This window comes from Penicillium angulare, assembly GCF_028827245.1.
Source record: "Penicillium angulare strain IBT 27051 chromosome Unknown utg000001l_segment0_segment0, whole genome shotgun sequence".
In the NCBI taxonomy this organism is placed as follows: domain Eukaryota; kingdom Fungi; phylum Ascomycota; class Eurotiomycetes; order Eurotiales; family Aspergillaceae; genus Penicillium; species Penicillium angulare.
In genome coordinates, this window is record NW_026623160.1 from 605,703 (window position 1) to 629,423 (window position 23,721).

General features: G+C 46.4%; 11 protein-coding genes across 11 annotated transcripts; 7 read left to right on the forward strand and 4 right to left on the reverse strand.

The window, feature by feature from the left end:
• Nucleotides 1–486: 486 nt before the first annotated feature.
• Nucleotides 487–1,116, forward strand: N7478_000216 (GNAT family N-acetyltransferase; the record flags this gene model as incomplete). Its single annotated transcript, XM_056916432.1, has 1 exon — nucleotides 487–1,116. The coding sequence occupies one exon, from the start codon at nucleotides 487–489 to the stop codon at nucleotides 1,114–1,116; it is 630 nt and encodes a 209-aa protein (XP_056784312.1).
• An 88-nt stretch (nucleotides 1,117–1,204) lies between these two features.
• N7478_000217 (alpha-L-rhamnosidase) lies at nucleotides 1,205–3,898 on the reverse strand (the record flags this gene model as incomplete). The annotated part of the gene is made up of 1 exon (XM_056916433.1): nucleotides 1,205–3,898. One exon carries the CDS (start codon nucleotides 3,896–3,898, stop codon nucleotides 1,205–1,207), a length of 2,694 nt encoding a protein of 897 aa, XP_056784313.1.
• A 572-nt stretch (nucleotides 3,899–4,470) lies between these two features.
• Nucleotides 4,471–4,860, reverse strand: N7478_000218 (uncharacterized protein; the record flags this gene model as incomplete). The annotated part of the gene is made up of 1 exon (XM_056916434.1): nucleotides 4,471–4,860. The coding sequence occupies one exon, from the start codon at nucleotides 4,858–4,860 to the stop codon at nucleotides 4,471–4,473; it is 390 nt and encodes a 129-aa protein (XP_056784314.1).
• Nucleotides 4,861–6,486: 1,626 nt separating this feature from the next.
• N7478_000219 (uncharacterized protein) lies at nucleotides 6,487–8,151 on the forward strand (the record flags this gene model as incomplete). The annotated part of the gene is made up of 2 exons (XM_056916435.1): nucleotides 6,487–6,987; nucleotides 7,057–8,151. 2 exons carry the CDS (start codon nucleotides 6,487–6,489, stop codon nucleotides 8,149–8,151), a joined length of 1,596 nt encoding a protein of 531 aa, XP_056784315.1.
• A 452-nt stretch (nucleotides 8,152–8,603) lies between these two features.
• Nucleotides 8,604–9,908, reverse strand: N7478_000220 (uncharacterized protein; the record flags this gene model as incomplete). Its single annotated transcript, XM_056916436.1, has 2 exons — nucleotides 8,604–8,633; nucleotides 8,682–9,908. 2 exons carry the CDS (start codon nucleotides 9,906–9,908, stop codon nucleotides 8,604–8,606), a joined length of 1,257 nt encoding a protein of 418 aa, XP_056784316.1.
• A 517-nt stretch (nucleotides 9,909–10,425) lies between these two features.
• On the reverse strand, nucleotides 10,426–11,145 carry N7478_000221 (GNAT family N-acetyltransferase; the record flags this gene model as incomplete). Its single annotated transcript, XM_056916437.1, has 1 exon — nucleotides 10,426–11,145. The coding sequence occupies one exon, from the start codon at nucleotides 11,143–11,145 to the stop codon at nucleotides 10,426–10,428; it is 720 nt and encodes a 239-aa protein (XP_056784317.1).
• Nucleotides 11,146–11,679: 534 nt separating this feature from the next.
• On the forward strand, nucleotides 11,680–12,967 carry N7478_000222 (transcription factor IIF subunit TFG2; the record flags this gene model as incomplete). Its single annotated transcript, XM_056916438.1, has 4 exons — nucleotides 11,680–11,937; nucleotides 12,014–12,278; nucleotides 12,336–12,532; nucleotides 12,590–12,967. The coding sequence occupies 4 exons, from the start codon at nucleotides 11,680–11,682 to the stop codon at nucleotides 12,965–12,967; spliced, it is 1,098 nt and encodes a 365-aa protein (XP_056784318.1).
• A 479-nt stretch (nucleotides 12,968–13,446) lies between these two features.
• Nucleotides 13,447–15,013, forward strand: N7478_000223 (CCCH zinc finger protein; the record flags this gene model as incomplete). The annotated part of the gene is made up of 5 exons (XM_056916439.1): nucleotides 13,447–13,492; nucleotides 13,546–14,082; nucleotides 14,138–14,249; nucleotides 14,303–14,358; nucleotides 14,442–15,013. The coding sequence occupies 5 exons, from the start codon at nucleotides 13,447–13,449 to the stop codon at nucleotides 15,011–15,013; spliced, it is 1,323 nt and encodes a 440-aa protein (XP_056784319.1).
• Nucleotides 15,014–16,649: 1,636 nt separating this feature from the next.
• On the forward strand, nucleotides 16,650–16,929 carry N7478_000224 (uncharacterized protein; the record flags this gene model as incomplete). Its single annotated transcript, XM_056916440.1, has 2 exons — nucleotides 16,650–16,839; nucleotides 16,874–16,929. The coding sequence occupies 2 exons, from the start codon at nucleotides 16,650–16,652 to the stop codon at nucleotides 16,927–16,929; spliced, it is 246 nt and encodes an 81-aa protein (XP_056784320.1).
• A 1,039-nt stretch (nucleotides 16,930–17,968) lies between these two features.
• On the forward strand, nucleotides 17,969–18,358 carry N7478_000225 (uncharacterized protein; the record flags this gene model as incomplete). The annotated part of the gene is made up of 2 exons (XM_056916441.1): nucleotides 17,969–18,109; nucleotides 18,173–18,358. 2 exons carry the CDS (start codon nucleotides 17,969–17,971, stop codon nucleotides 18,356–18,358), a joined length of 327 nt encoding a protein of 108 aa, XP_056784321.1.
• Nucleotides 18,359–19,126: 768 nt separating this feature from the next.
• On the forward strand, nucleotides 19,127–21,087 carry N7478_000226 (putative bZIP transcription factor; the record flags this gene model as incomplete). Its single annotated transcript, XM_056916442.1, has 2 exons — nucleotides 19,127–19,878; nucleotides 19,974–21,087. The coding sequence occupies 2 exons, from the start codon at nucleotides 19,127–19,129 to the stop codon at nucleotides 21,085–21,087; spliced, it is 1,866 nt and encodes a 621-aa protein (XP_056784322.1).
• Nucleotides 21,088–23,721: the final 2,634 nt, after the last annotated feature.

Consider the following 23,721-nt stretch of genomic DNA (forward strand, 5'->3'; position numbering starts at 1 on the left):
CATTATGAAAGAAAATAAACGAGTCTTGACCAGGACATCTCTCCATGGATCGTCGCTCGAAGCAAATGACTTCCCACATCTACTTTACCATTCTTGTACATTCTTTGTTTATTTATTTTGTTCGATATATGAGGAGTTGTGGTCAATTTCGAGCCCTCTCAAACCCTCTTGTACAAATTCATATTTCTCAAACAAATATTTATTATTTCTTGATTTCTTGTTATTTTCCTTGGCCTCACAATACTAGACCTTTCATGGCTATCTCCGGCCAAGAAAGCCACAACGCAAATACGAAGCGGATCATTCCGCCCGTGGCACATTAACTCCGAATAAGACCCCGATACTTCAAGGCTCACTTTCATCAGGAACTTAGAGCTCTCTAAAAGAATCCAAATACCCGACTGTACCGCCTAAATAAAATTTTAATCCTTTGCGAAACTCGAGTATCGTCAAAATTCCAGGAGGTCAGCAACTACACCCCACTCGATGGAAACCCCGCGACTTAATCTCGTCCGATTAACGCCGAAGCATTTATCCGGCTACCACGAAATTTGGTCTGACCCCATCGCGACCCGCTGGAGCTCACATGGTCCCTGCAAGGATTATGCAGCAACCGAGGAATGGATGTCTGGGTTACTACCAGAGAAGAATCCGCTGGGAGAGAACTATGCCGTTTTTCTCCGCGAGGGCATCAACGGTGCCAATCTCGGTCACAAAGACGACAATGGCAGTGGTGCAGCAGCCGAGCATCTACCTAATCTAACTAAGAAGAAGCATCTCAACCAATCATTTTTCGAGCCTGGATTTCTGCTAGGAGTTGTGGGGACTTGGAATTCGGATCCTGTCCCAGAGGTTGCGATCATTTTCCATCAGCTGGCGTGGGGGTATGGATTTGCGACTGAGGCGTTAAATGCGTTTGTGGAAATATTCTGGAAAGAGAGACCGATGTTCTCTGTGCTAGAGGCTTACTGTGATACTGAGAATAAGGCTTCAGCGGGGGTACTTAAGAAGTGCGGTTTTGAATTGGTTGAGACTGTTGTCGGAGATTATGTCTTACCGTGGATGGAGCGGCCGTTACGAAATAGTTTGAGGTTTAGAATTACGAGAGAGCAATAATGTTACCTTGATATCAAGATCATGGCCCTTCCGCACTCTTGAAGAGACTTAGAGAAAGTTGTTTGATTCTTTTCGGTCAAGTACTAAATCAGACAAAAGAGTCCACGGGACCCCACATAGGAGGAATCAAAGGCTTTGGTGGCCATCCAACCTGACTATTAAAGTTTGTCTCAAATGTATAGCTCCCGGATCCAATCCATCTGTCGTCCCCCTTCCCATCGTCACTTTCACCGGGCAACACGATCTTCGCCTTTGAATTCGGCGGCACAACCACATCGAGTTTGAACTGATGATCATCACCAAGAGTCCAACGGCACTCTAATCTTCCATACGCAGTGTCGTAAGCGGCCTCAGCAGAAGTGGCCGTACCACCAGGAATGGGCCTCACAAGCACAGATTGCCAACCAGGCCCCAGAGGACTCACACCAGCAACTGTCCGATGCAGCCAATTGATGATTGAACCAAGAGCATAATGGTTGAAACTAGTCATCTCTCCGGGATTGATAGTTCCATCGGCACGCATACTATCCCATCGCTCCCAGATTGTTGTTGCACCCATGGTAATTGGGTACATCCACGAGGGACAAGTCTTCTCCTGCAACATGCGGTACGCGAGCTGTGGATACCCAGCTTTCGTAAGTGCATGTGTAATTATCGGTGTTCCAGCGAACCCGGTTGATACCTGGAAGCTGGATTTCCGAACCAATCGTGCAAGTCGAGCCCCCGTGGCAGCAATCTGGGCCGGGTCGTCTATAAGATCGAAGTGAAGTGCCAGTGCAAGACCGGTTTGTGTATCTCCGACCATCAGCCCAGACGGCGATACATACTTCTTCTGGAAGCGGGCCTTTAGAACTTTGTAATCTGCTTCATAACGTGTTGCATCGGCGCTTTGATCGATGATTCGGGAAATGGAAGATATCGTCCGCGTGACGTGGACAAGATATGCATCTGCGACCAGAGTCCCGTCCGTACGGGAGTTACCAGGATGATCAGGTGGAGCAGTGGGATCGAGCCAATCACCCAATTGCCAGAGGTTGTCATCCCAGAGATTATCTGGCCCACGCAAGATGCCGGTGTCGACCCATGCTTTCATGCTTGGGTATTGTCTTCGCAAGATATCTGCGTCGCCATAGTTTTGGTACAATGCCCATGGTAAGAGTACGGTGACATCATCCCAGACAGCTTGAGGGAGTGTTGGCCAGAGAGCCTCTGGGATGACGTTCGGTGTTACGAAGAATGGAATACCATGGTCATGTGCCAATTGCTCTGCAGACAGATCTTTGAGCCAGTCACCTAACATGCCAGCTGTGTTATACAAAAAGCTGGCGGAGGGCCCGAAGACTTGAATATCGCCAGTCCAGCCAAGACGCTCATCACGCTGTGGGCAGTCGGTGGGAATAGAGAGGAAGTTTCCGCGCATGCTCCAGGTTGCATTTTGGTGTAGCTTGTTCACCATTTCGTGCGAACAGTTGAACCATCCTGTCCGGGTGAGATCTGTGTGCATGACCTCAGCAACGAGACTGTTGAGTGTGATGCAATTCCAACCCTCGATCTGGACATAGCGGAAGCCATGAAAGGTGAAGCGCGGTGCCCAATCGCGGATCTCATTTCCGGCAAAGATGATCGTATCAGTACATTTTGCAACGCGAAGTGGGCGAGTGCCAAGCTCTTGGTTCTCAAGTACTTCTGCGTGGATGAGAGTAACAATTTCTCCCGCTCGAACTGTGAGGGATGGAATTCGGACCCGACCGACGAGATTTTGGCCGAAGTCGATGATTGTCTTCCCAGACGGTGTTTTGATGATCTCAACCGGCTTGACAATCTCAGTCACCCTCACTGGGGGCGCGTTAGGCGCCACAAGATCTGCGCTGGGGAATGTAGTCTCCCTTGCAGCATCCCAAGATCCTTCGTGAGGAAATATTTGTTCATTCCAACCTTCCTGTTCTTCACGGGCATCAAGAACTTCTCCATCATAAATCTCGCTAGTAATAAGTGAAGAAAAGTGACTTTTCCAGGATGCATCAGTTATGATCGTCAGCTTATCCTCATCTCGAGATTTGATCTCCAGTTGGGCTATCAGTGCCATTTCATCGCCATAGATAAACCTTTGACCCCCCAAGAAGCCCAGTCTTGTAGCATACCACCCTTCGGCAACCTCGACAGCAATAACGTTCTCCTTACCTGTTTGTAATAATGGCGATACATCAAAGACTTCGTAATTCAGACGGTGATTGTAGCTTGTCCATCCCGGAGCCATACAGTGATCTCCAACGGCATGCCCATTTATGTATGCTTGAAAGACCCCTAGGCTAGTTATATAAAGGCGAGCTGACTCTAAGTTGGATGGAGAGACTTTGAATGTCTTTCGGAAGCGAATCGGGCGTAGCGGACCTCCGGACGGCTTGATGGGAGTTGTAATTGCACGCGCTGACCAGTCTTGGGATGCAAGCAAGCCACTCTCCACATTTGACCAGGAAGACCATTCTGTCGACTCATTATTCGGGCCACCATAGGATCGCACGCGGACCTGAGCCGATTCGCGAGACTGAAGAGATTGGCTCGGCCAGGGTACGAGAACAGAGTGTGCTGTTTTCACATTATGGAGCTCCGAGGCATAGCTGCCACGACGAATTTCGATATCATATGCCGTCTGTTCCCAGTTATGAATTGTGTCTTCGGTTGATGCGAACTTCCAGGAAATGCGGGGTCTGGGGATGCCGATGCCAAACCCTGTGGCATGTTGTTCGAAAGTTACTGATTGAATTGATGGCTGTGCAGACATTGCGATAAAATGGTGAATAGGGATCGAAAGATGGGCTTTCGTGTCTCAGCAAAATAGATTCAAACACATCATGACCAGCCTTGGAAGTGTTATACCTCTTCTCAAGCTGGACTAATTCGGGATAAGTGATACCGAGCTCCGCCATCGCCAGCCCCGCATGACCGAGAGTATAGCCATAGGCCGAAGTTTACCCGGATTCGAGAACTTGAAGTCTTTTATTGCAGAGCTAGTCTAATCAAATGGTGAGCTAAGAGCGTTTACGGCTAGATCTAAGAGATTGACTTGATCTCGGATACTTATCAACGAATGCACTTGACGGACATTCTACTTCCTACCGACCTACCGCTCGTGATCGGCATGAAAGTTGTTTATTAAAGCACAATATAGTTCATCGAGACTACCACTTTCTCTAGTGCTTCCATATCATTGTTATATCTATAGGCCTCAGTATATATTGTCGACAATTTGAAAATGACATTATGTAAAGCTAATGTTAAGTACAGCCATAAATCCACAATTCAACCCGAGCACTTAGATCTTGCATATACCACGAGGGCAACCTTTCCAAAGAATTAAACAGTACAGGTGATTCTAGAACCACTCAAGTCTATGGGGATAGCCTTGTTGGGGTTTCCATCGAGATCGGCATAGGTAGTCTCTTCGGTCAGAGTTGCGATGGGTTCTCCGTCGTTTTCGAGCACACAGGTGACACCGGAAGGAACAGCTGTCAGCTGTGCAGAGGATGCCTTGAATTGACCACCCACATTAATGGGGGTTGAAGCAAATAGCACCCCAATCGAATGCGGGAGTCCGTCCTTGGCGACTCGAGCACTTCCGTAGCTTCTGGTCAGGTCGTTGGAAAGAGCGAGAGTAGCCGGTTCGTCAGAACGAGCCTGGACTTTGAAGCTGCTGGCAGATGCAGTTACTGCCAGGATAAAGTATAGAGTGTCGGAGGCCTTCATCTTGTTTGTTGTGAGAGTTGAATTGAGCAAATGGTGAGTTCTTAAGAGTTACAATACTGCGTATTGTTATGTGGGTTGCAAATAAAGAATGAGCTGAGATTATACTTTAGAGTCTCGAGGAATATCTGTCTATTAATACTGTGTATTAAATAGGGTTCTTCAAATGAAACTGGCATGTCTTGGATATTAAGGCCACCACAGGCAGATCAATATTTTCCGCCCCAACGTAAAATTAGTATTCAAGATCGCGTGTGGATCATTTTGACTTCCAAAACCTGGCAATATGATTCAAAGTTGCAATATTAATATGCTATCTGGCTTGGAAAGTTGGTAAGTCTTACTAGGCCAAGACTGAAGGATCCACGGGGCCCAGAAAGATAGGACGCCTAAAAAGAGTGTAGGACACGCTGCTTGGATTATTCGACACCATAGCCTACAAATGCCCAACTCCCGTCGACGATACCGATGGCTCTTATTTTCTTCCCACTTTCGCTTTATTGTCCTTAACCGAATGAGACTTGAGGCGCAGTGTCATTAGCTCCCTTTGAAAGTCGAGCTTAGAAATTTGTAAGGCCACCCACGACCCTTGAAAACAGTGATATCTGAGTCCTTATCGACAAATTTCCTCTTCCAGTATTAGATCGATACCTTCATTGTTCATTGTTCATAGCACATGCCATGTCAGTGACAGAAGTCGCAGGAGATCCCGATGTCTTTAATTCACCATTGGGAATGTTCAGCGCAAAGGAGATTTATAACTGGGACATTAGCGAGGTGTCACACAAACCAATCACCTCACTGCAATCGACTGCTGCCGGTAACTATTCGGCAGCGATCTCGTTGTAACCCGCGATTGTAGGCCAAGCCCTCCGATCTCGGCTTCCGCGCAGTGGGAAGCATTCCAGATCATCAAGACAACACTCTGCTCATGATATGGAAGACCTTAAATAAAACCTTCAAATTCAAATCAGTAAACTCTTGGCTCACTGTTCAGCATGACTCAACGAGCTCAAATTCAGTAGCGATTGACGATCGTCGTCTCCACGGTGCTAGCAAATGCGGGGTGCGTAATCCGGGGTTCGGGGCGCTCCTTAAGTTTGCTCAGTCCAAGTATAAGCTGGGCCTGCCGAGGTTTTGCCGGTAAATTGGAAATTTTAACCACCTATCTCGTCTTCTTGTGCAGTAAAGCAAGCTAATTATTTATTGATATGATTTACATGGCTGTTGAGGCGTCGGGATGAAAGCTACATGTAGACTTGGCTCCGATGTAATATCACCCGGGGGAGGATCTTTTCCCGCAAGTGGTTGAATCCAATGAATTGGCTTTCGCCCTTGTACGGATCAGTCCAGAATCATTCTTTGCCTCTCCGCATTTCTCAGTTGGTCCCAGCGGTTCGAATTGCCTCCCTGAAAATGTACACTTGCCATGTACTCTCTAGCCAACTTGAATCATTTCTTGTTTGGCCAGGATACGTCGCCGACTCAAGCCGAGATGCATAAAATCCCCTGCCCGCTCCTGTAATTGCATATCTTTCAAGATTTATCTGATCATTCTTCCCGCTGTGAATAGCATTCCCCGCTTTCTCTGTGTGTTCACCTATCGCCAGGCCACAAGGTCTTCCCGAAATGGAGAAGGCAACCTCAGAATTCGTAGAAAGCGTGGATTCTCACCAACTGGCACATATTTCAAATCACGAAGATCATGAACTCGGCAAATGGCAATGCATCAAGAGATATCCCTTGATTTTTGCTTGGTGCGTCTACGCCGTCTGGTGCATCTTGCTTGTCAGCTTTGAAAACCAAGCCTCTGGCAATGTCACTAGTATTCCTGAGTTCCGCAAAGACTTCGGCTCTTATTACGATGGGGATTATGTTCTCAATGCCAAATGGCAATCAGCCTTCAGTGGGGGCCCAGTCGCTTCTGCAGTTATTGGTGCCCTTTGTTCAGGCCAGATTGCTGATAGTATTGGCCGAAGAACAACCATAGGCATTGCGCTGTTAATATCCACTGCGGGTATTACTGTCGAGCTCGTGGCGACTACTAACCAGTTGTTCTTTGGTGGAAAGTTTTTGAATGGGTTTGCACTAGGCGCGCTGGCCTCTGTTCCTGTTACCTATGTTGGCGAGGTATGTCTTTGTTCCATACTTTCATCATTACATACTCTGCACCCCATACTGATATTCGTTTTCATGTAGATTGCCCCTCTCGCCCTTCGTGGTACACTTACATGCGTAACAGCGTTGGCCTATGTGATCGGTCCTCTTGTCGTCGCTCTCATAACCAACACAACTGGAAACTTCACAACCCGCTGGGCATATCGCGCCGTATTCGTCGCACAATACGGCTTCGCTGTCATCGCGCTCGCCTTTATTATGTTTATGCCTGAGTCTCCCTGGTGGCTTCTCACAAAGGCACAGGAGGAAAAAGCAAAGAAATCGCTTCGCAGACTGGGTTATAACGAGAGGGAGCAGCTAAAGAAAATTGCATTAATCAAAATTACACTCGAGGAAGTGCGAGGTGAGACTGAGGGCGCCACGTACATTGAGTGTTTCCGACGATCAAATCTCCGCCGTACCATCATTTCCATCATGCCGTTGACAATCCAGGCATTATCGGGCGTGATATTCACTGCAGGCTACTCGACCTATTACATGCAGCTAGCGGGATACAGCACGACAATGAGCTTCAAGCTTCAGATAGCTCAGCAAATTGTATCGCTTGTTGGAAATGTCATGTCATATTTCATTATTGATCGCGTTGGGCGCCGTAATATGATGATTTATGGCTTGGTCGTGTTAACAGTTATTCTTATGCTAACAGGTGGCCTTGCTGTTGTTGGATCTCAGACTGGAAATCCAAATGCACCCGGTGCTATCAAGGGAACTGTCGCTCTCATTCTTGTTTTTTGTTGGTGGTACAATTTGACCATTGGCTCGGCAGGGTATACTATCCTCACTGAGGTGTCAACTTCTAGGTTGCGAATCAAGACGATCGCTATTGGATTGGCACTACAGAACGCTCTCTACACTATGTGGGCATTTGTTTTGCCGTACCTATTCAACCCAGATGAGGCGAATCTTGGCGCCAAAGTGGCATTTGTCTTTGGTGGGCTGTGTGTGCTTTGTATGGTATATCTATGGTTTTTTCAACCTGAGACGGCAGGTCGAACTTATGGAGAGCTGGATGAGATGTTCATCAATAGGGTTCCAGCGAGGGAATTCAAGGGATACCAGACTACAAATGAGGCTATGGGGGCTGCCATGAAAGGTGGCGCTGATATCGGTCCTTAGTTTATTATAATCATTTATACAAGAGCCCTGATATTATTGAGAATATGATATTTATGCGATGCAATGAACGACAATGTGGAAGCTTCAGCCTTGTAATCACCTAAATCATGTAGTTTCTAGCAAGCCCCCAACTAAAGAGCATTGAGGAGAATCCAAGTATCTGTAAATCGTCAAAGTGATGCCTGGTGTGCCTTGTTTGGGCTGCACAAAGATACCCGTCGTTCACGAGCTGGCATTGAGTCTGTATTGAGAGAAGGACCATTTAAAAGTGAGCGATAGAAACCATTGGCGGTTCCGGGTATATTATTCACTCCGTCAATGGGGTTGTTGACCCGTGCAAAGAAGTTCTGAATGAACGGAATAGGGCATGGTCACAACACATATTTGGCATCAATTCGTAAAGATTTCATTGAAAAAGTATAGCTAAATGGCTACCTAGAGATTTCTAGGTATTAGTTCACCATTTGACTCGTAAGAAATTCCTATGGAGGTTCAGTATAACTCTTTATGAATCGAAATGAGAAACATACCGGAAATTGTTCTGAAATATTACCCGCTACTCGCTCCACATCTTCTGCGAGCTCCTGTACCCCAACATCCCATTGTCGTAGACCTCCCCCAGACGCGGAACCACCAGTGGATCCAATGTCAAAGGAAATTATTCCATCAATCTGGTCAATCCGGCCGTATAGACGTCCTTGTTCAACCATTCGCGCAGCATAGGCCTCGGCCTTTTCTCCCGCAGACATATCAGCAGAAGATTTCAGACCCAGTATAGATCCCAAGGCATCGACGTTAATATTCTCATAAAGCTTACTCGCTGCCACGAGATTATGTTCGATAACCGCCTTGTCAAGGACAGTCGTGCCATCGGCAGTGACAGCAAGCTGATGGGGGGCAAGTTTTTGAGCAAAGGCAGCAATCTCGTCTGCGTTAAGAAGTCGATCAAGAAACATCTTCTCGAGTATAGAAAACTCATCTACAGAAGAAGCACGATCATCCTTGTAGAGACGGGAAAGAGTGCGCGAGCGCTGTGGGCCAGCGGGCGCTAATACCGCACACCGGATAGCAGCTGACAACGCTACAAGCCGATCACCCTCGTCCACACCCGCAGCTAAGCTGACGTTGAAATATTCCTGTGCCGCATCCAGAAATCGACGACGCGCATCGAGAATGCGAGCTTGCGAAAGTTGGAAGTATAGCTTTGAGTCATGGTCTTCAATTTTGCTGGGTAAGTTCTTGATGCGGTTAAGGAAAGTTTCTGCGCTGGTGGTGTCTTCGTCTTCAAGGTAATAGCGCACGATTCGGATCCAGAGCTTCGCTTTGGCTTCATCAGAAACCAATCGTTGCGAGCTATCGATGCTAATTCCTTGAAGTGCCCGGGCCGCAGCAGTGTATTCCTCTTGTGACTCGTAGGCTTCGGCTAATATCTCACGAATCTGTGAGTCTTGCTCTTCGGCAGATGTAGCGCGAGTTTGGAGGAGCGTGACCGCGTGTTGACCGACTTTGATTTTGACTTCGGGGTCGAATTTTTGGAGGACGGAGATGAAGGAGTCGAGGAGGGGTCGAGCGGCAACAATACTGATGTCTTCGTTAAGGATAGAGTCAAGGTAGTAAACTACGTCTTGAGCTAATTCGTCACCCGATGAGCTAGCGACAATGTCATTGAGGAGGCTGTTGTATTCTTGAAGCTTGGTTGGTTGGTGGGGTGTGGATTCGATGGCTGCCAGAGCACTTGTGACCTTTTGTGATGCCATCGCGGCAGTATAAAGAGAGCTGCAATTGTATATGGAGAATGGACTGGTTTCCTCACTTAAATCATCTAGATCTGGCGATGAAACAGTTGCGGAGGTGGACGTGAGGTGTAAGGTTGGGGAATCGGGGAATCAAGACTTGGGCTGGGCTTATCTCTTATCGATAAGAGCAATAAATCACACTACCATCAACACCTCAACTATGTGCTACTAGACAGATTTTGCGCTTTACCAATATTTCTAATTTCCCAAGCTGCCGCTATAAAGCTCTTTAAGAACAATAGTGAGTTTATCAGGTTGCCCCTTGATGTTAGGACAGATACAAACGCCGGAGACGACGATGAGATGAGACCATTATCAACTGCCGTAGACTTACATCATGAAATTCTGCTGAACTTACTGCTTGATACTAGAAGGTTGAGTTATAAATACAATAATAATAATGTTTGAAATTGATCTGCAGTCACGAAATCATGGGAACAGGCTGGGTGTCTTTCCTTAACCAAAGGCGATACTTGCTTTATCTGGCCATGGCGATTTTAGCCTTTTCTGCTGCACCATTCTGCCAATCCTCCCACGAAAGAGTGAGCTCCACAGAATCTCGCCATACATCCTCAGGATCACTTCCAGGTGGTAATCCCCTTCCATTCCCGATCTTTCCCTTGATCGCTCCCTTAGGAAACCGCATGTGCCATTTCGTCACGCCTATTTTCTCAAATCCCACCTTTTCTGCTAATCGAGAGCTTGCTGGATTATCGGTGCTTGCTTTCCAATGCGCCCGACATAGACCCAGGCCACCATTATCTGGGCTCTCAAACACATTTTGTACCATAAGTCCAGCTGCATTAATAGCCACATGGCTTCTCTGGTATGGCGGAAGAACAACCACAAAGCCAATTTCGGTGCACAGATTGGTGGCAGATGTGTTGATGTAACTTATCGCCCCTGCTAGCTCTCCATCGATGTCATCTGAAGACGGAGGCCGTGTCTTGTCAATAATAGCAAATGCAAATGATTCGGGGTTGTCGAAAGAAAGTATATGTCTATCCGGGCCGTTATGGAATGCTGATTTAAACTCAGAGATGGACTTCCATGGGCCAATGCTCATATTTTCAAAGAGAGCTGGGGTTATATGTCGAAAGAATGTGCCTCCGTGGTGATCAGGGTTGAATGGCACAAGCTTTATTCGCTCGTTGGCAAGCTCCCGAGTGGGGAAAGGGAAGACCGATATCTTCGACATTGAGCAAGTCAACCCTTGAATTGTTTGCAGGAGAGTGGAATAGAATTTTTCAAGGGATCATTTGTAATTTCATTGCATTCCGTAAGAACCGAAAAGTAGATATGTTCAGGTCAGAAGTGAGTCATTCAAATAAAGTTAGACAGCTCCTAAATATGGACTAGATTAGAAAAAGCGCCCATGTGATACTCGGTAAGATGCCATATTGATGTGACCCATGAATTTAGAGGCACATTGACTCTCAGATGTCCCCCGTCAGTAAAAGAAACGAGTACAAATACAAATTCGTTGCTGCGCCGGTCGACGAAGTGGAGTCGTTCGCAAAGTGAAGTCATCAGCTCAGATATTCACCGCCCTTGGCAGTTGGACCATCAGCTCCGCCTGCTACCTAGTAGTGGCGTCCTGAAACCGATCTTTGTTATTCAATCTCCATCGACCACCTCCCTCTGTTCTTTTTCAACTGCTTGTTCTCATATTCGCATACCTGTACCAGCTGTCTCACTCTCGACATATCGTCACCCCCCACCATCGCTCATCATGGCGCAGATCAAACAAGATCCTGATGCCATGTACATCAAACCCGACCCAGATAACAAGGATATGATCCTCGATGACCTGGACGATGAAGACCTTTACGAAGATGCGGGGGACCTGGACTTTACAGCAGCGAACCAACATGTGTGGATGTCTCGCCTACCTCGAGAGCTTTGGGAGAATTGGGCACAGCTGGATGACGACGAAGAAATTGAGATCGGAACAATCAGGATAGAAGGAGAGCCAAATGATCTGAAGCGCGTACGTCTAGCTTGAAACATATTAATGTACGCAACTGGGAGGTAGCTTGTGGAGTCTAACAAACATTATTGTGTAGGTCAGCTTGCGACTTCACCAACGACCAGATAACCAAAATATTCCCAAAGACTATATTTTACAACAACAAACCGTTACATCCGAAAAGGCCTCACACATCACTCAAAACACATATGTATTCTCAGAAAAGGATGTACCAGGAGCCGATGTTCGAGCGGCAGCATTCGGAGAGACCCGTTCGGCCCTGTATGAAAATAACAAGCGTGAGATGCGAAGGAGGGAGCAGGGGAAAAAATGGGAGCCCTATGTTCGAAAAACTGTGCCAAGTAAGTTTCAATAAAAATCTCTATGATGATATTGGCTCGCCCTTTAACGCATTACAGAACAAACCGGTCTCATTGGGCGGGTCAGTGAAGAATTCAATTGTCTACCGGTCGAAAACGCGGAATTCCGAGCGCTATCTGAGAAACGGGCTCTTGATGCGCTCAAACCCAAGAAGGAGACGCGCTTTGTCGAAAAAATCGATCGCAAGATTCTACTCCGGCATCATGCTCTTCCCACAGACTCTGGCACCTATTCCGTATGCTTCAAGCCCTTAACTCTGCCGTTTTTTTTTCAACTACTTACATTTTCACAGAATGTCCAGAAATCCCTCAAAACCAAACCTCAAGAGAACAAATTCACGCGTATGCCTCAAAATGAGCTGCTGGATCGGATTTTCCACCTCTTCCGCGAGTACCAATATTATCCATTTAAGGTGCTCAAGGCGAAGTTACTACAACCTGAAGCTTACCTTAAGCAAACTCTTGAGATGGTAGCCCATCTAGTCAAGAGCGGAGACTTCGCTATGACGTGGGAGCTGAAGCCAGAAGCTCGACAGGCTAATTATGCAGCGCAATCATACGACGATGCTAAAGCCGAGCTGGCGCCAGGAGCAGACAACATGGATGATATCTCTGATGAGGACCCGAGTGGCTCAGGAATGATGACAGACCAGGACGAGATGCAATTCTAGCCTCTTTCTTTTCTTTCCATTTATTTCCTGAAAAGCTCATGACCTTGTACTATAAACAGTACTAGTCAAAAATACTCCACGGGTCAAACATACTATGTAACAATCAGGCCCCATATCCCAGTAAAATCATTACTGTAATTGAAATAAAATACCAAACGAATGATCTTCTCACATTGTCAGTATTGAGTCATTTAGTATAATCTCTTAGTCTAGAACGAGTGGGCACGGCGTTTAGATGTCGATCTGTATAGGCGCCGCCAAGACTATCACATCTCCAAGTCACATGATCTGTTTTGCGCCACCAGCGGGTAGCTCTCAAACGCAACTCGTCATTCACCTCACTTTCTGCATTCTTTGTTATCCCAAACTCAAAACTATCTCTATCTCTCGTAACCGGGAGAGATCCAAATATCTTCTATTCCCGAAGACTAACTCTCTCATCTTTTCTCTAACATCAAAGCAACCCCCAAATAGCTCCCATGACTGAGAACGACGACTTGCTGGCCAAAATTGGTCAACTTGCAGGTAAGGAAGGCACCTGATAATTACTTCTTCAAGTGGCGATCTAACTGAGATAGGGCAAATTAATCGGCACAAGAACCAACCAACTCAGCCGCCTCAGCCATCCCATCAATCACAATATGTTTCTCGCCATGTGCCTTCCCACCAGGGATGGGCTCCCTATTCTCGAGGTCGAGGTGGCCGTGGTCGAGGCCGCCATCCTGCCGCTCCGCATCGACACCGCACACTGGTTTTGAATACCGGAGCATCAGGATCTACGCCTAGCTCCACTTCATCGCCTGGTCCTGCGAGCGATAACGATGGCGAGTCGCGTCCTACGCCAACGTCCAATGGATGGGTTGCGAAGAATGATCGTCATATGCAGCTCATCAATTCCGCTGTTTATGATAAAGAAAAGCAAGCTAGAGCTAAGGCTATGGAGGAGACGCGTAAATTCAAGGAACGGCGGCGTGCCGAGCGTGAGCAATCCAAGGTTCTTCGGTATGCCCAGGGTCCTGTGAGTGCATCTGTGTCTACTGCTACGCAACAGATTCTTGTCAATGATGTCCCATTCAAGATCACGCGTGGAGGGAGTAGATTGGTGCGCATGTCGGGTATGTTTCTTTTTCAAACTCGAGTAACTATTCAGAACTGGCTCACCCGTTTTAGATGATCCAAACACCGCCAATACTACGCCAAAGCGAGTCACTGTTGCTGGTGTGAACTTTGTGCGCAGTAAACATGGCAACCTGCATCGCCTGGGCGCCGTCACATCAAAGAAGTGCGTGGATCCCGTATGATATACATTCAAATGTCTGCTAACAATGTCTACAGGCAGCCCGGTGCGGCTAAGAAGCGAGACGAGCTCTGCAAGAGATTTACAACGACCGGTATTTCGTTTTCCGACGGACCACACAGCTCCGCCACATGCTCTTCCTGTTCAGAAACTAACACTCCCCTTTTAATCGTCCAGGTACATGCTACAAAGGCCCATCATGCCTGTACACTCATGACCCAAGCAAAGTTGCTATCTGCAAGGGCTTCCTTCAGACAGGCGACTGCAGCGCAGGTGAAAACTGCGATCTTTCCCATGATCCATCGCCCCATCGATCCCCTGCTTGTTTACATTTCATGAAAGGCCGATGCTCCAATGATAACTGTCGTTATGCTCATATTCGCACGACACCAGGTGCGCCCGTCTGTCGTGCTTTTGCAAATCTAGGTTACTGCGAGAAAGGTGCTGAGTGTGACGAACGTCATGTACACGAATGTCCTGACTATGCCAACTCGGGTGTCTGCCCGAAGAAGCGATGCCAGTTACCCCATGTTGACCGCGCGGGTCAAATTCGAAAAGCTGCTGCCGCGGCAGCAAATAAGGCCGAAGCCGGCGATGATGAATCTGACCAGTCCAGTGAAGAGGAGGAGTATGATGCGATTGACTCAGATGATGTCGACTCAGATGAGCTCGATGACATGCCCGAAGAGCTGATCGAAGGCACGGATAACGGCGAGATGTCGCAGCAGCAAGACTTTATTGGTTTTTAGACCTCCCGAACTCTCAAGTCCATGGCCATTTGGTCCTTGTAGCTAGCCCAGTTCCCCTTTTCATTTTTCGTTGTTACTTTCGTTCCCCATTCTTTTGGTTCTGCCTGAGTTGGAAGAACAAGTGATACCCCTGAGCATATCGAGTTTTGAGCTATTTGAGAGAAAGAAAGAATGAACTGCTTTTAGTATTTATCGAAGATGCCTAGTACATTACTCAATAAATGCAAATACATAGTAGTTCAAGTTTTTATCGAAGTCACCCTCTAAATATGGTAGATCCATAAGATAAACCTCAATACCTAACCATGGAACCAACAACTACTTAAATCATGAAAAATCTCTTAATTCCACTACTAATACCTGATTGAATCACTTTGTATCTTCCAAGGCTCTGTCAGCACCTTTCTTTTTCAGATATCGACGCCCCAAGCATAAAAATTTGCTAATACCACGATTCAGCTTCTTTGCTGCATTCTCCCTCTATCTGCTCCAGAATAAGGAACAAACAACAACCCAATTTTCGTTGGTATTTACCAACCACTTCTAAAACGATCACTGAAGACTGCAAGAATTATTTGCATGGGCAGTTCGAACACAGCACAAAGGATTTGTCTTTTGAAATAAGTAGGCAGCATTAGAAGTTTCTTACCAGCCTTAAGAGAAACTTTCTTGCCAAAATCCCACCATACAGACCCCATCTGGTAAAAAACCGCAGATTTCAATGTTGAGATATCGAAGGAAGACAGGTAGTTGGCTAGTCAAATAGAAGTCCTGGGGGTTTTATATGAATGGTCTCCGAGCTTTATACAAAGATTGAGGTTTGTTAGCTTCAAGTTCTTCTACAAGGGTTGAGAATCTTAACTGGGCTCATTCACTGCAGTACTTAGTATATTATATCTCGTGTTTGTAGTTGTAAGATCCGGACATTCATCAGAGTGGGATACGTGGATATTTTCCAGGGTCATGAAAAGTACATATGACTTTCAGGATATTCGTTTTAATGCACTCAAGTCTCAATAGTACTTAGATCAGTATCGTTGGTCACGCTTGAATAATTAACAACCACGTTGACATCTGGTTTCATTACTTGCTCTGCCGACTAGGTATCTACCATTGCAACGTAGAATTTCTTGATTCTGGTATATTAAAGCTCTCTTGTCGTGGAACTAATTAACTTTACTTCATGGGTAGTAGATGCTCATATCACAGCATTTGAACACAAACACTAGACATTATTCAGTCGCAGAATATTATGATCATTCTAATAGATTTCCCCAGTCATGAACAATTTCAATAGCCAATGTCTCTCAAGTGAATTCAATCTTGACCGCATTTTCCACCAAAAGACAATTCAACAGAAACAATGACTCACTCTCTACCTTCAGGCCCAGAATTCCAAAATTATCAACACATTACAAATCTCATACCTACCCACCATCCTTCATAGAAAACAAACAATAAACACACCCTAGTAGGTCCATAGCCCAATACAAACCAATATTAATGTCAAGACAAACTTGAACCACAAGAGTCAGGACTAGCCTCGCAGGTGGAAACATACCCATCGAATAGGAACGCACCCGTGCTCCCCTACCAATCTATGCAGTGCTTCATCTCAGCTCGGGACTCCATACATATGCCCAATGCTCAGCTTGCAGGAAAGAACAAAGATCAGGCATGGACCGTGGAAAGTGAGGCTAAGGATACGGCGTTAGCCTTTCACACTCGCTTGGCGGAGAGGAGATACCGTTCAGGGCCGTTGGGCAACGATGATAGTCGCCGTGGCTGGCTATGGATGATAAAGTGGACTTTAATTACTATTCTGGGTAAGTGGGACCATTATTATGGATGACCTTATAGGATTTAAGTGGAGATTTGAGATGTTCCTGGCATATAATGGGTTCTATTTCGAGTGAGTCATTCCAGTTGAGATTTGGATGTACGAATTACGGGGGACCCAGACAGGGCGAGAAATTCCAGGCTACGCTTTATGAGTGTATAGGAGTACAAAGTAATAGTTATATAGTAATAGTATACATAGAGTACCAGCTGAGCAGTAGAGTAGATATGGACAGGGTCAATCAGGGAAAGATTTAAATCTCACGTACAGATCGAGGCGTCATCTTTAGTACTCAGGTCTTTGCGGCTTGCGGCTTGCGACGTGCGGCTGGATTTCCTAAGCATCATAAGAGTTTGAGTTGAAGTCATCACTTTTGAAAGAGGGGGGGAAGATCTAGGCTTCCGTCGCGTACAAGGTCACTGTAATGGAGGGTGGAGGGTGTCATCCCATTACAAGGCAGAGGAAGTCACCTCTTTCTGGTCTACGATTGGATGGAGATGGTCCTTTCACCGCCAGAGTCTATTTGGCTGGGTCCTTTCTCACGGGGTCGCCGTGTTGCCTTTCTCCGGGCATCTATGACGGTGGATTGGTCGTGATGCTGCATGTTGGAAACAAACAGACTCAGGGGCCGCTGCACCCGAGCGGGCTCGACATTCCCGTAAGTTGTATATTGTGCATCAGGGGACAGGAACCGAAGACCCCAACCTATGCTGTGAGCGAGAAGAAAGTTCGTGGTGATGGAGATGGGCCCACAACTGCAAGAAGATTCGATCATTTAATACGGGAGGACCACAAAAAAAGTGAAGAAAAAGAAAAAAACAAGGCCAAAAAAAAAGAAAATAAGGGCAGCAGTTGGCCCATTCAATGGTTCGCAGAATCGTAGGCCTGAAACGGAAAGGATTCAGGTAGTCATTGCGTTGCAGTTGATATTGACAGGGGGTGTTTTGGATTGTCGAGAACCTGTATGGAGTACTGTACCCAAATATTGGGGCTTGAAAATTTAAAAAAGGGGGGGGGGTTTATCACGATGGCATCATTATCGGTTCTTTTCTACCCCTCCCGTCCCGCGTAGGGGTGTGGTGACCCCCCCGGTCCAAGAGAGACAAGGATGTGAAATGTGTTTGGGCCAGAAGGTGCGCCCGTCAGATTGGACTGGTGGGGAGAAGTTGAAGGGCGTCATCTGGGGGGGACGAGTGATCAGTGCAGGACATCCGTGCATTGTGCATCCGCCCTGCTTTCCCGAGGTCTTGCACACGGTACGCGTATGAGCACACATGGAAGTTAGGTTTCTCTGTTTCTCTATTTCTCTGTTTCTCTAGGTATCTGATGTTTATTTCCGTAATTATTTTGGAAACGCTCAGAACCATGGAATGAGCGGTGGATCCCCCACGGGCCGGACCACGAAAATGAATACCGTCTGTATCCACCAGGTAGAGTCCAAACAACAACAGAAAATCACCGTTGCGACATCTGGGAAGAAGGAGGGAATGATTGGAGAGGAATGAATATCGTCTCGGGCAGCACAGACCATGGCGTTGTCTCAGCGGGCCGACAAGGTTGATCGATAGGCTATCGTCTATCGATAAGCCATGTGATCACACATAGTGTACACTATGTACACTACACCATGTAGAGGTACCTACACTACCTAGATGGCATATACGATGATTCTGCGAGTAAACTTAGTAAAGTCCAAAAAAGATCTTCCTTGTCGATCTTATCATGCCCGATCAGGTCAAATATTAAAAAAAGAAACCAAAAGTAGATCCTTCCAGTACTTAACCTCCAGTGCTGCACGTCTGCCCAAGAGAGAGCGAAGCAGCCAATGACAGATACTGGGCAACCACTCCAGTCCCGCGCAGACCGCTCATCGTACTCTATACTTTGACTCACAACTTGATGCAGACTTTGAAGATAAGTATCTGTGACTCGTGCAGATTCCGATTAAAAGCCAGACTTAACGATTTATACGCTTTTCCCCCTCTTTACAGTAAACATCCGATTTACTTTGTATACACTTTCTCCCCCCATCCCCTTTCGATTCTTCATTATCATCAGATCTCTCCCCTGGTTTGATTATTTTTTATTATTATCCTCCTATTCCCCGGTCCCCCTTATTTTTCATTCTTGTCTATATCTTCTTTTCCATTTCTCCCTTATTTGACGCTATTCAAATCTGCCCCGCCTCTCGGCCCCTCTTTTTCCCTCTTTCCACACCACACAAACTATAACCGTCCACACCCACCCACTCACTCACACACCGCCTCTTCGCGATGGCACGGTATTCCCAGTTTGACTTCTACCAACAACATTCATCAACATTAGATGTTACCCCATCAGAGGAGGAAGAAATGAACGTCTTGGATGACAAGATTCTCGACCCCAACTCGCCCGGTCTTTCTGATCCGCGGCGAACATCATACGATACAGAGGCATACTCACATCGGAATTCCGTCTGGTCCAACTACTCTGCCAGCTCCGATCAGTCTCGCCCAACGTCGCATTTGGATCAGTCCGTACTGGAGTCAACGGGCGTCCCGTTCATGCCTGTCGATGGATCAAACTACCCCCAGCAGTCTTGGTCTTTATCTCGAACTGCATCAGGTTCATGCACGCCAACCGTTTATGATCAATATCAATCTGAAGCTGAGAGTGCCTCTGCTGCTCCTTCCTTTGTGGGTGGCGCAGTAGGCCCTGTTAACTCGATGCCCATGGGTGCGGTTTCATATCGTAATGCTATGGGTTTCCAGCCACCGGGTGGGATCGCCATGTCCCCGCAGTCGAGTCAAGGGTGGATGCCCGCGCCTATGGATTTGGCCGATGCCAACCCATCAAAAAGCTCTTATCGAAACGGGTCACCCTTGACTATACGTCGTGATGGAATTCGCAAGAAGAACGCTCGTTTTGAGATTCCTGCCGAACGCACGTTGGGTAACATCGACCAACTGATCAACCAGTCGACAAATGATGATGAGATCAAAGAGTTGAAGCAGCAGAAACGGTTGTTGCGTAACCGTCAGGCAGCGTAAGTTGATGTTATTGATGATTGGGCTATTCCATCCAGTGTTGTTCTTTTTGTTCCTGTTCTCGTTGCTAACACTCACACTTTTGTCAATACAGATTGGACTCCCGTCAACGCAAGAAACTCCACACAGAGAAGCTTGAAGAAGAAAAGAAGCACTATACTCACAGTATCTCTCAACTTGAAGATGCCATCAATAGCTTCCAGAAGCGTGAGGCAGAACTGTTGCGAGAGAAGAATGAATGGATTCAGCAACAACAGCAAGTCACCGAATATCTGCAAAACATGCACATCGAGAAAGACGAGATGATCCGTGTTCACACCCTCGAAACCGCCGAACTGCGCAAGAAAAACAATATCTTGATGGAGACAGTGGAGAAACTCGAAAGAGGTATCAAGCCTCCTATGGTCGAGCCTCACCCTAGTCAGTTCACTGGCTTCGACAACATGGCTATGGACGGACACCCATGGGACGAATTCTCCATGGCAAACAATCTCGCCATGCAAGATCATATACCTTCTGCACCAATTCCTCCACCTCATGCATTGACTCACATGAACGAGAGATCCGAGAAACCCATCTCAAACTCAGAGTCCCCCTTCAGCTGGAATGCCTTCTACATGTGTCTGCTATTCGGTGCCTTCATCGCTTCCAACAACGGAGCCATTCCCGGCCGAAACCTCCCACAACTGTCCGAGGAGTACCGTGCCGAGTCGGCTAATGTTCTGAAAGCGGTGCTAGCCTCCTCTCCAACAGATGTAACTCACTCCAACAATGCAGTGTCTGTCGCTAACGCTGGTCCCAGCCAAGCCACTATGACTGGCATGGACATGGCGCGGATGGGTCCTACTATGGGTGGGCCTTCTAGTCTAGACGAGCTGCATGATACGTTGGTCATGCCGACCGAGGAACAGGAACGTGCACAGGCCTTCGCTATGAATGTGGATCAGTATAATTCCCTAACTACCTTTGAAGGGGATGGTGTTGGCTTTAAACCTCAGCAACCGTCTAACCTTCAACAGGCATTGGAGAATATGCGGAACAACGCCGCGCAACATTCACGCATGCACGATGCTGCCACTTCCAATGTTTATACGAGGTCACTGATGTGGGAGCGAGTTCCTCAGAAAGTGATTCAAGACTTCCGTCGCATGGTTCATGAGTATGGTGCTGCTCCGGTCAAACAGGAGATGGGCTTCCAGTCCGCCTAACCTTGAGATCCACTCTCATCGCCTATACTTCTTTAGCTTTAAGCTAGGATTTATTTTCGTTCGACAGACCCTTTTTTTGTGTTTTGTTTAATCAAAAATTTCTTTTGTTTCTGAGCTACTCAGAACGTCATGGGGCCGGCAACGGTCCTTTACTCCACTGCGTGCGTACCTTGATAGACACACGCAATTTCCTCTTTTGTACTGGTTTTTAGTTTCGCCTTTTTTCCCTTTGTGACTTGTTATTTGTTAGCGACTGTGGTTTTTACGAGCGAAATTATGTTTTTGGTTCTGTTATCTAGCGTGGGAAGGGTGGGTTTATCCTTTTTATCATATCATACGGATGGGTGGGAAACATGAGACATGTGTACAGACCGGGCCTGGAACTTGGGGGGGGGGGGGGTTTTCATTACTGGACATGCGATACGAGCTACGAAGATCCACATGGGGCATTTGTTGTTTGATGTTTTGTTTTGTTTTGTTCTGTTTTCTAGCGTGGTATTTCGGAGATGGGTTTGGTTTGGTTGAGCATTTGGGCTGGAACGAGGATGCACTTACTTCTTGGCTTCTTCTTTTTTCTCTCTATTGGTGTGGATTATTATTTTCTTTGTCAATGTTTCCTCTACTTCTTCTGTTCTTCTTTCTTTTGCTCATTTGGGCCTTGCCTTCTCACAAGGTTGATGCTTGGCTTCCTCCTCTTGTTACGTTTCCATGTTACCTAAACCCTGGATTGGCGGCGACGCCCTTGACGACTGATGAACGATACGATACGAAACTTGCAATTGGAACAATGATTTTATGAACAACGCGACATGATAATTCTGGATGATATTCTCTTGCTTCTAATTGATCGGCTGGCGCGGCTGTGCCCGATTTCTGGTTAATCTGGTCCCTGAACTTGGAACTTGAAGCTGATATCAAATACTACCACTTTCTTTTACTCTATACTTCGTTTCTTCTCGTCTAATCCTTTGAAAATTTATTCCATAAAACTTGAACCTTCCCATCTGTATACTGGGATCTGATACTTGCGTCTAGGAAATCCCTTGGTTTCAGAATTTCTCCGAATCAACCCGTCAATCGCAGCGTTCCATCCAGATTCACTTAACCGAAGGACCTTGGGAGCAAGTTGCCTCATACGGAGTCATACCAACGCCCAATCACTTTTCCCCAATTATCCCCGAACCTTGGCCCACCACGAGGCATGAAATCAAAGCTTGGACCTAGCTCCACGACAAAAACCAAGATTTGAAAAAATAAAATAAATTTTGGATATGGTAACTTAGTTAGTGGTGAGGGTACTTGGCGATAGGCCTGTACGCAGCGCCTAACAGATAGGGTTCATAATATAGAAGAAGAAGAAAAAAAAAAAAAGATACCGACACTCGGGTTCGAACGGAGACTCAATCAACTCTGGAAAATGCTTTGAATACCGTCACATCTCAACAAAGGTCCGGCAAGGGGAAAAAAAAAAATGGGTAGCTTCTCTTTGATTGAGCGTGTCATCCTTAGTGCAGGGGCCATGCTAATCTTCTCTGTATATTTTCATTTGACAAATGTCCCGAAGGACAAGGGTGTTTAACTTGAAGTTGGTTATAACCTCCTTTTTTTATTCTGCCGCTGTTTGCCGCCCTCCTTTTAAAAACGGTAGGCCTAGAAAATAACGCAGATTCTACATTTACTCGCCTCGACACAGGATTGCCGCGCGACCTCACGTAAACTTGGCTTTTTTTTGCTCCGAGCGTATTTAACGGCCTTATTTACATGGGATACCTTAGTTTCAATAGAATCGGCTATACCTAGTTAAGGAGTAGTACCTTGTAGTAATAAAGACATGTAAAATGAAAAAATTTATTACGCTGCGGCGGGACACCAAATGCGGCTAGTCGTGTTTGGTGTCCAGACTGTAAGATAAGGCACCGCTATCTGTACACCCTCTTGCTCCTCGGAATCTTTTAAGACCAGTAGGAATCCAAAGAAGTATTCTCAAAGGCCTTGGAATCAATGATAAATCCAATCTTTGCAGAAAATGACCCCGAGAAAGATGAATATATTATGTTCTACCGGAAACTAATTATTACTAAGTTAAATAAGATTGGATTCTGCCCGGAACCGACCACCCGTCCAGACCTGTGATAATTAGTTCCTAAATTCAATGTTATTATAAGCATTTACTGCCGCAGCTTAACAATTATACAGAACACCCTCTATACAAAAATTACAGAGGACCATTCTAACCTTTTCAGTCACATGGCCTATATTAAGAGCTCAGTGGGGTCCTAATAACCTGTATTCTACGACTTCCGGCCGCCGTTTGATCATCAAGTCCACCACAATTGATTTAGAGCCACTTAGATTAAGCTAAATGAGATTACTAGAAGCAAATATAAATTAGTAAATCACGCTAAACCCATAATTCGCCGCGATATTACCGATCTCTCCAAGGAGGAGGGCCAACCTAAGTTGACATACATCCATAACTCCCAAGGTACTCCACAACTCTCAAGGTACTCATCACAACGGAGAAGCCGATGTCAGGATTTTCTCCCACCCTCGTGGCATTTATAAAATAGCAGGGATGATCCTACCTTTTCCAGTTATTCCGTACATTCTTTCCACTCCCTTTCTACACATCCA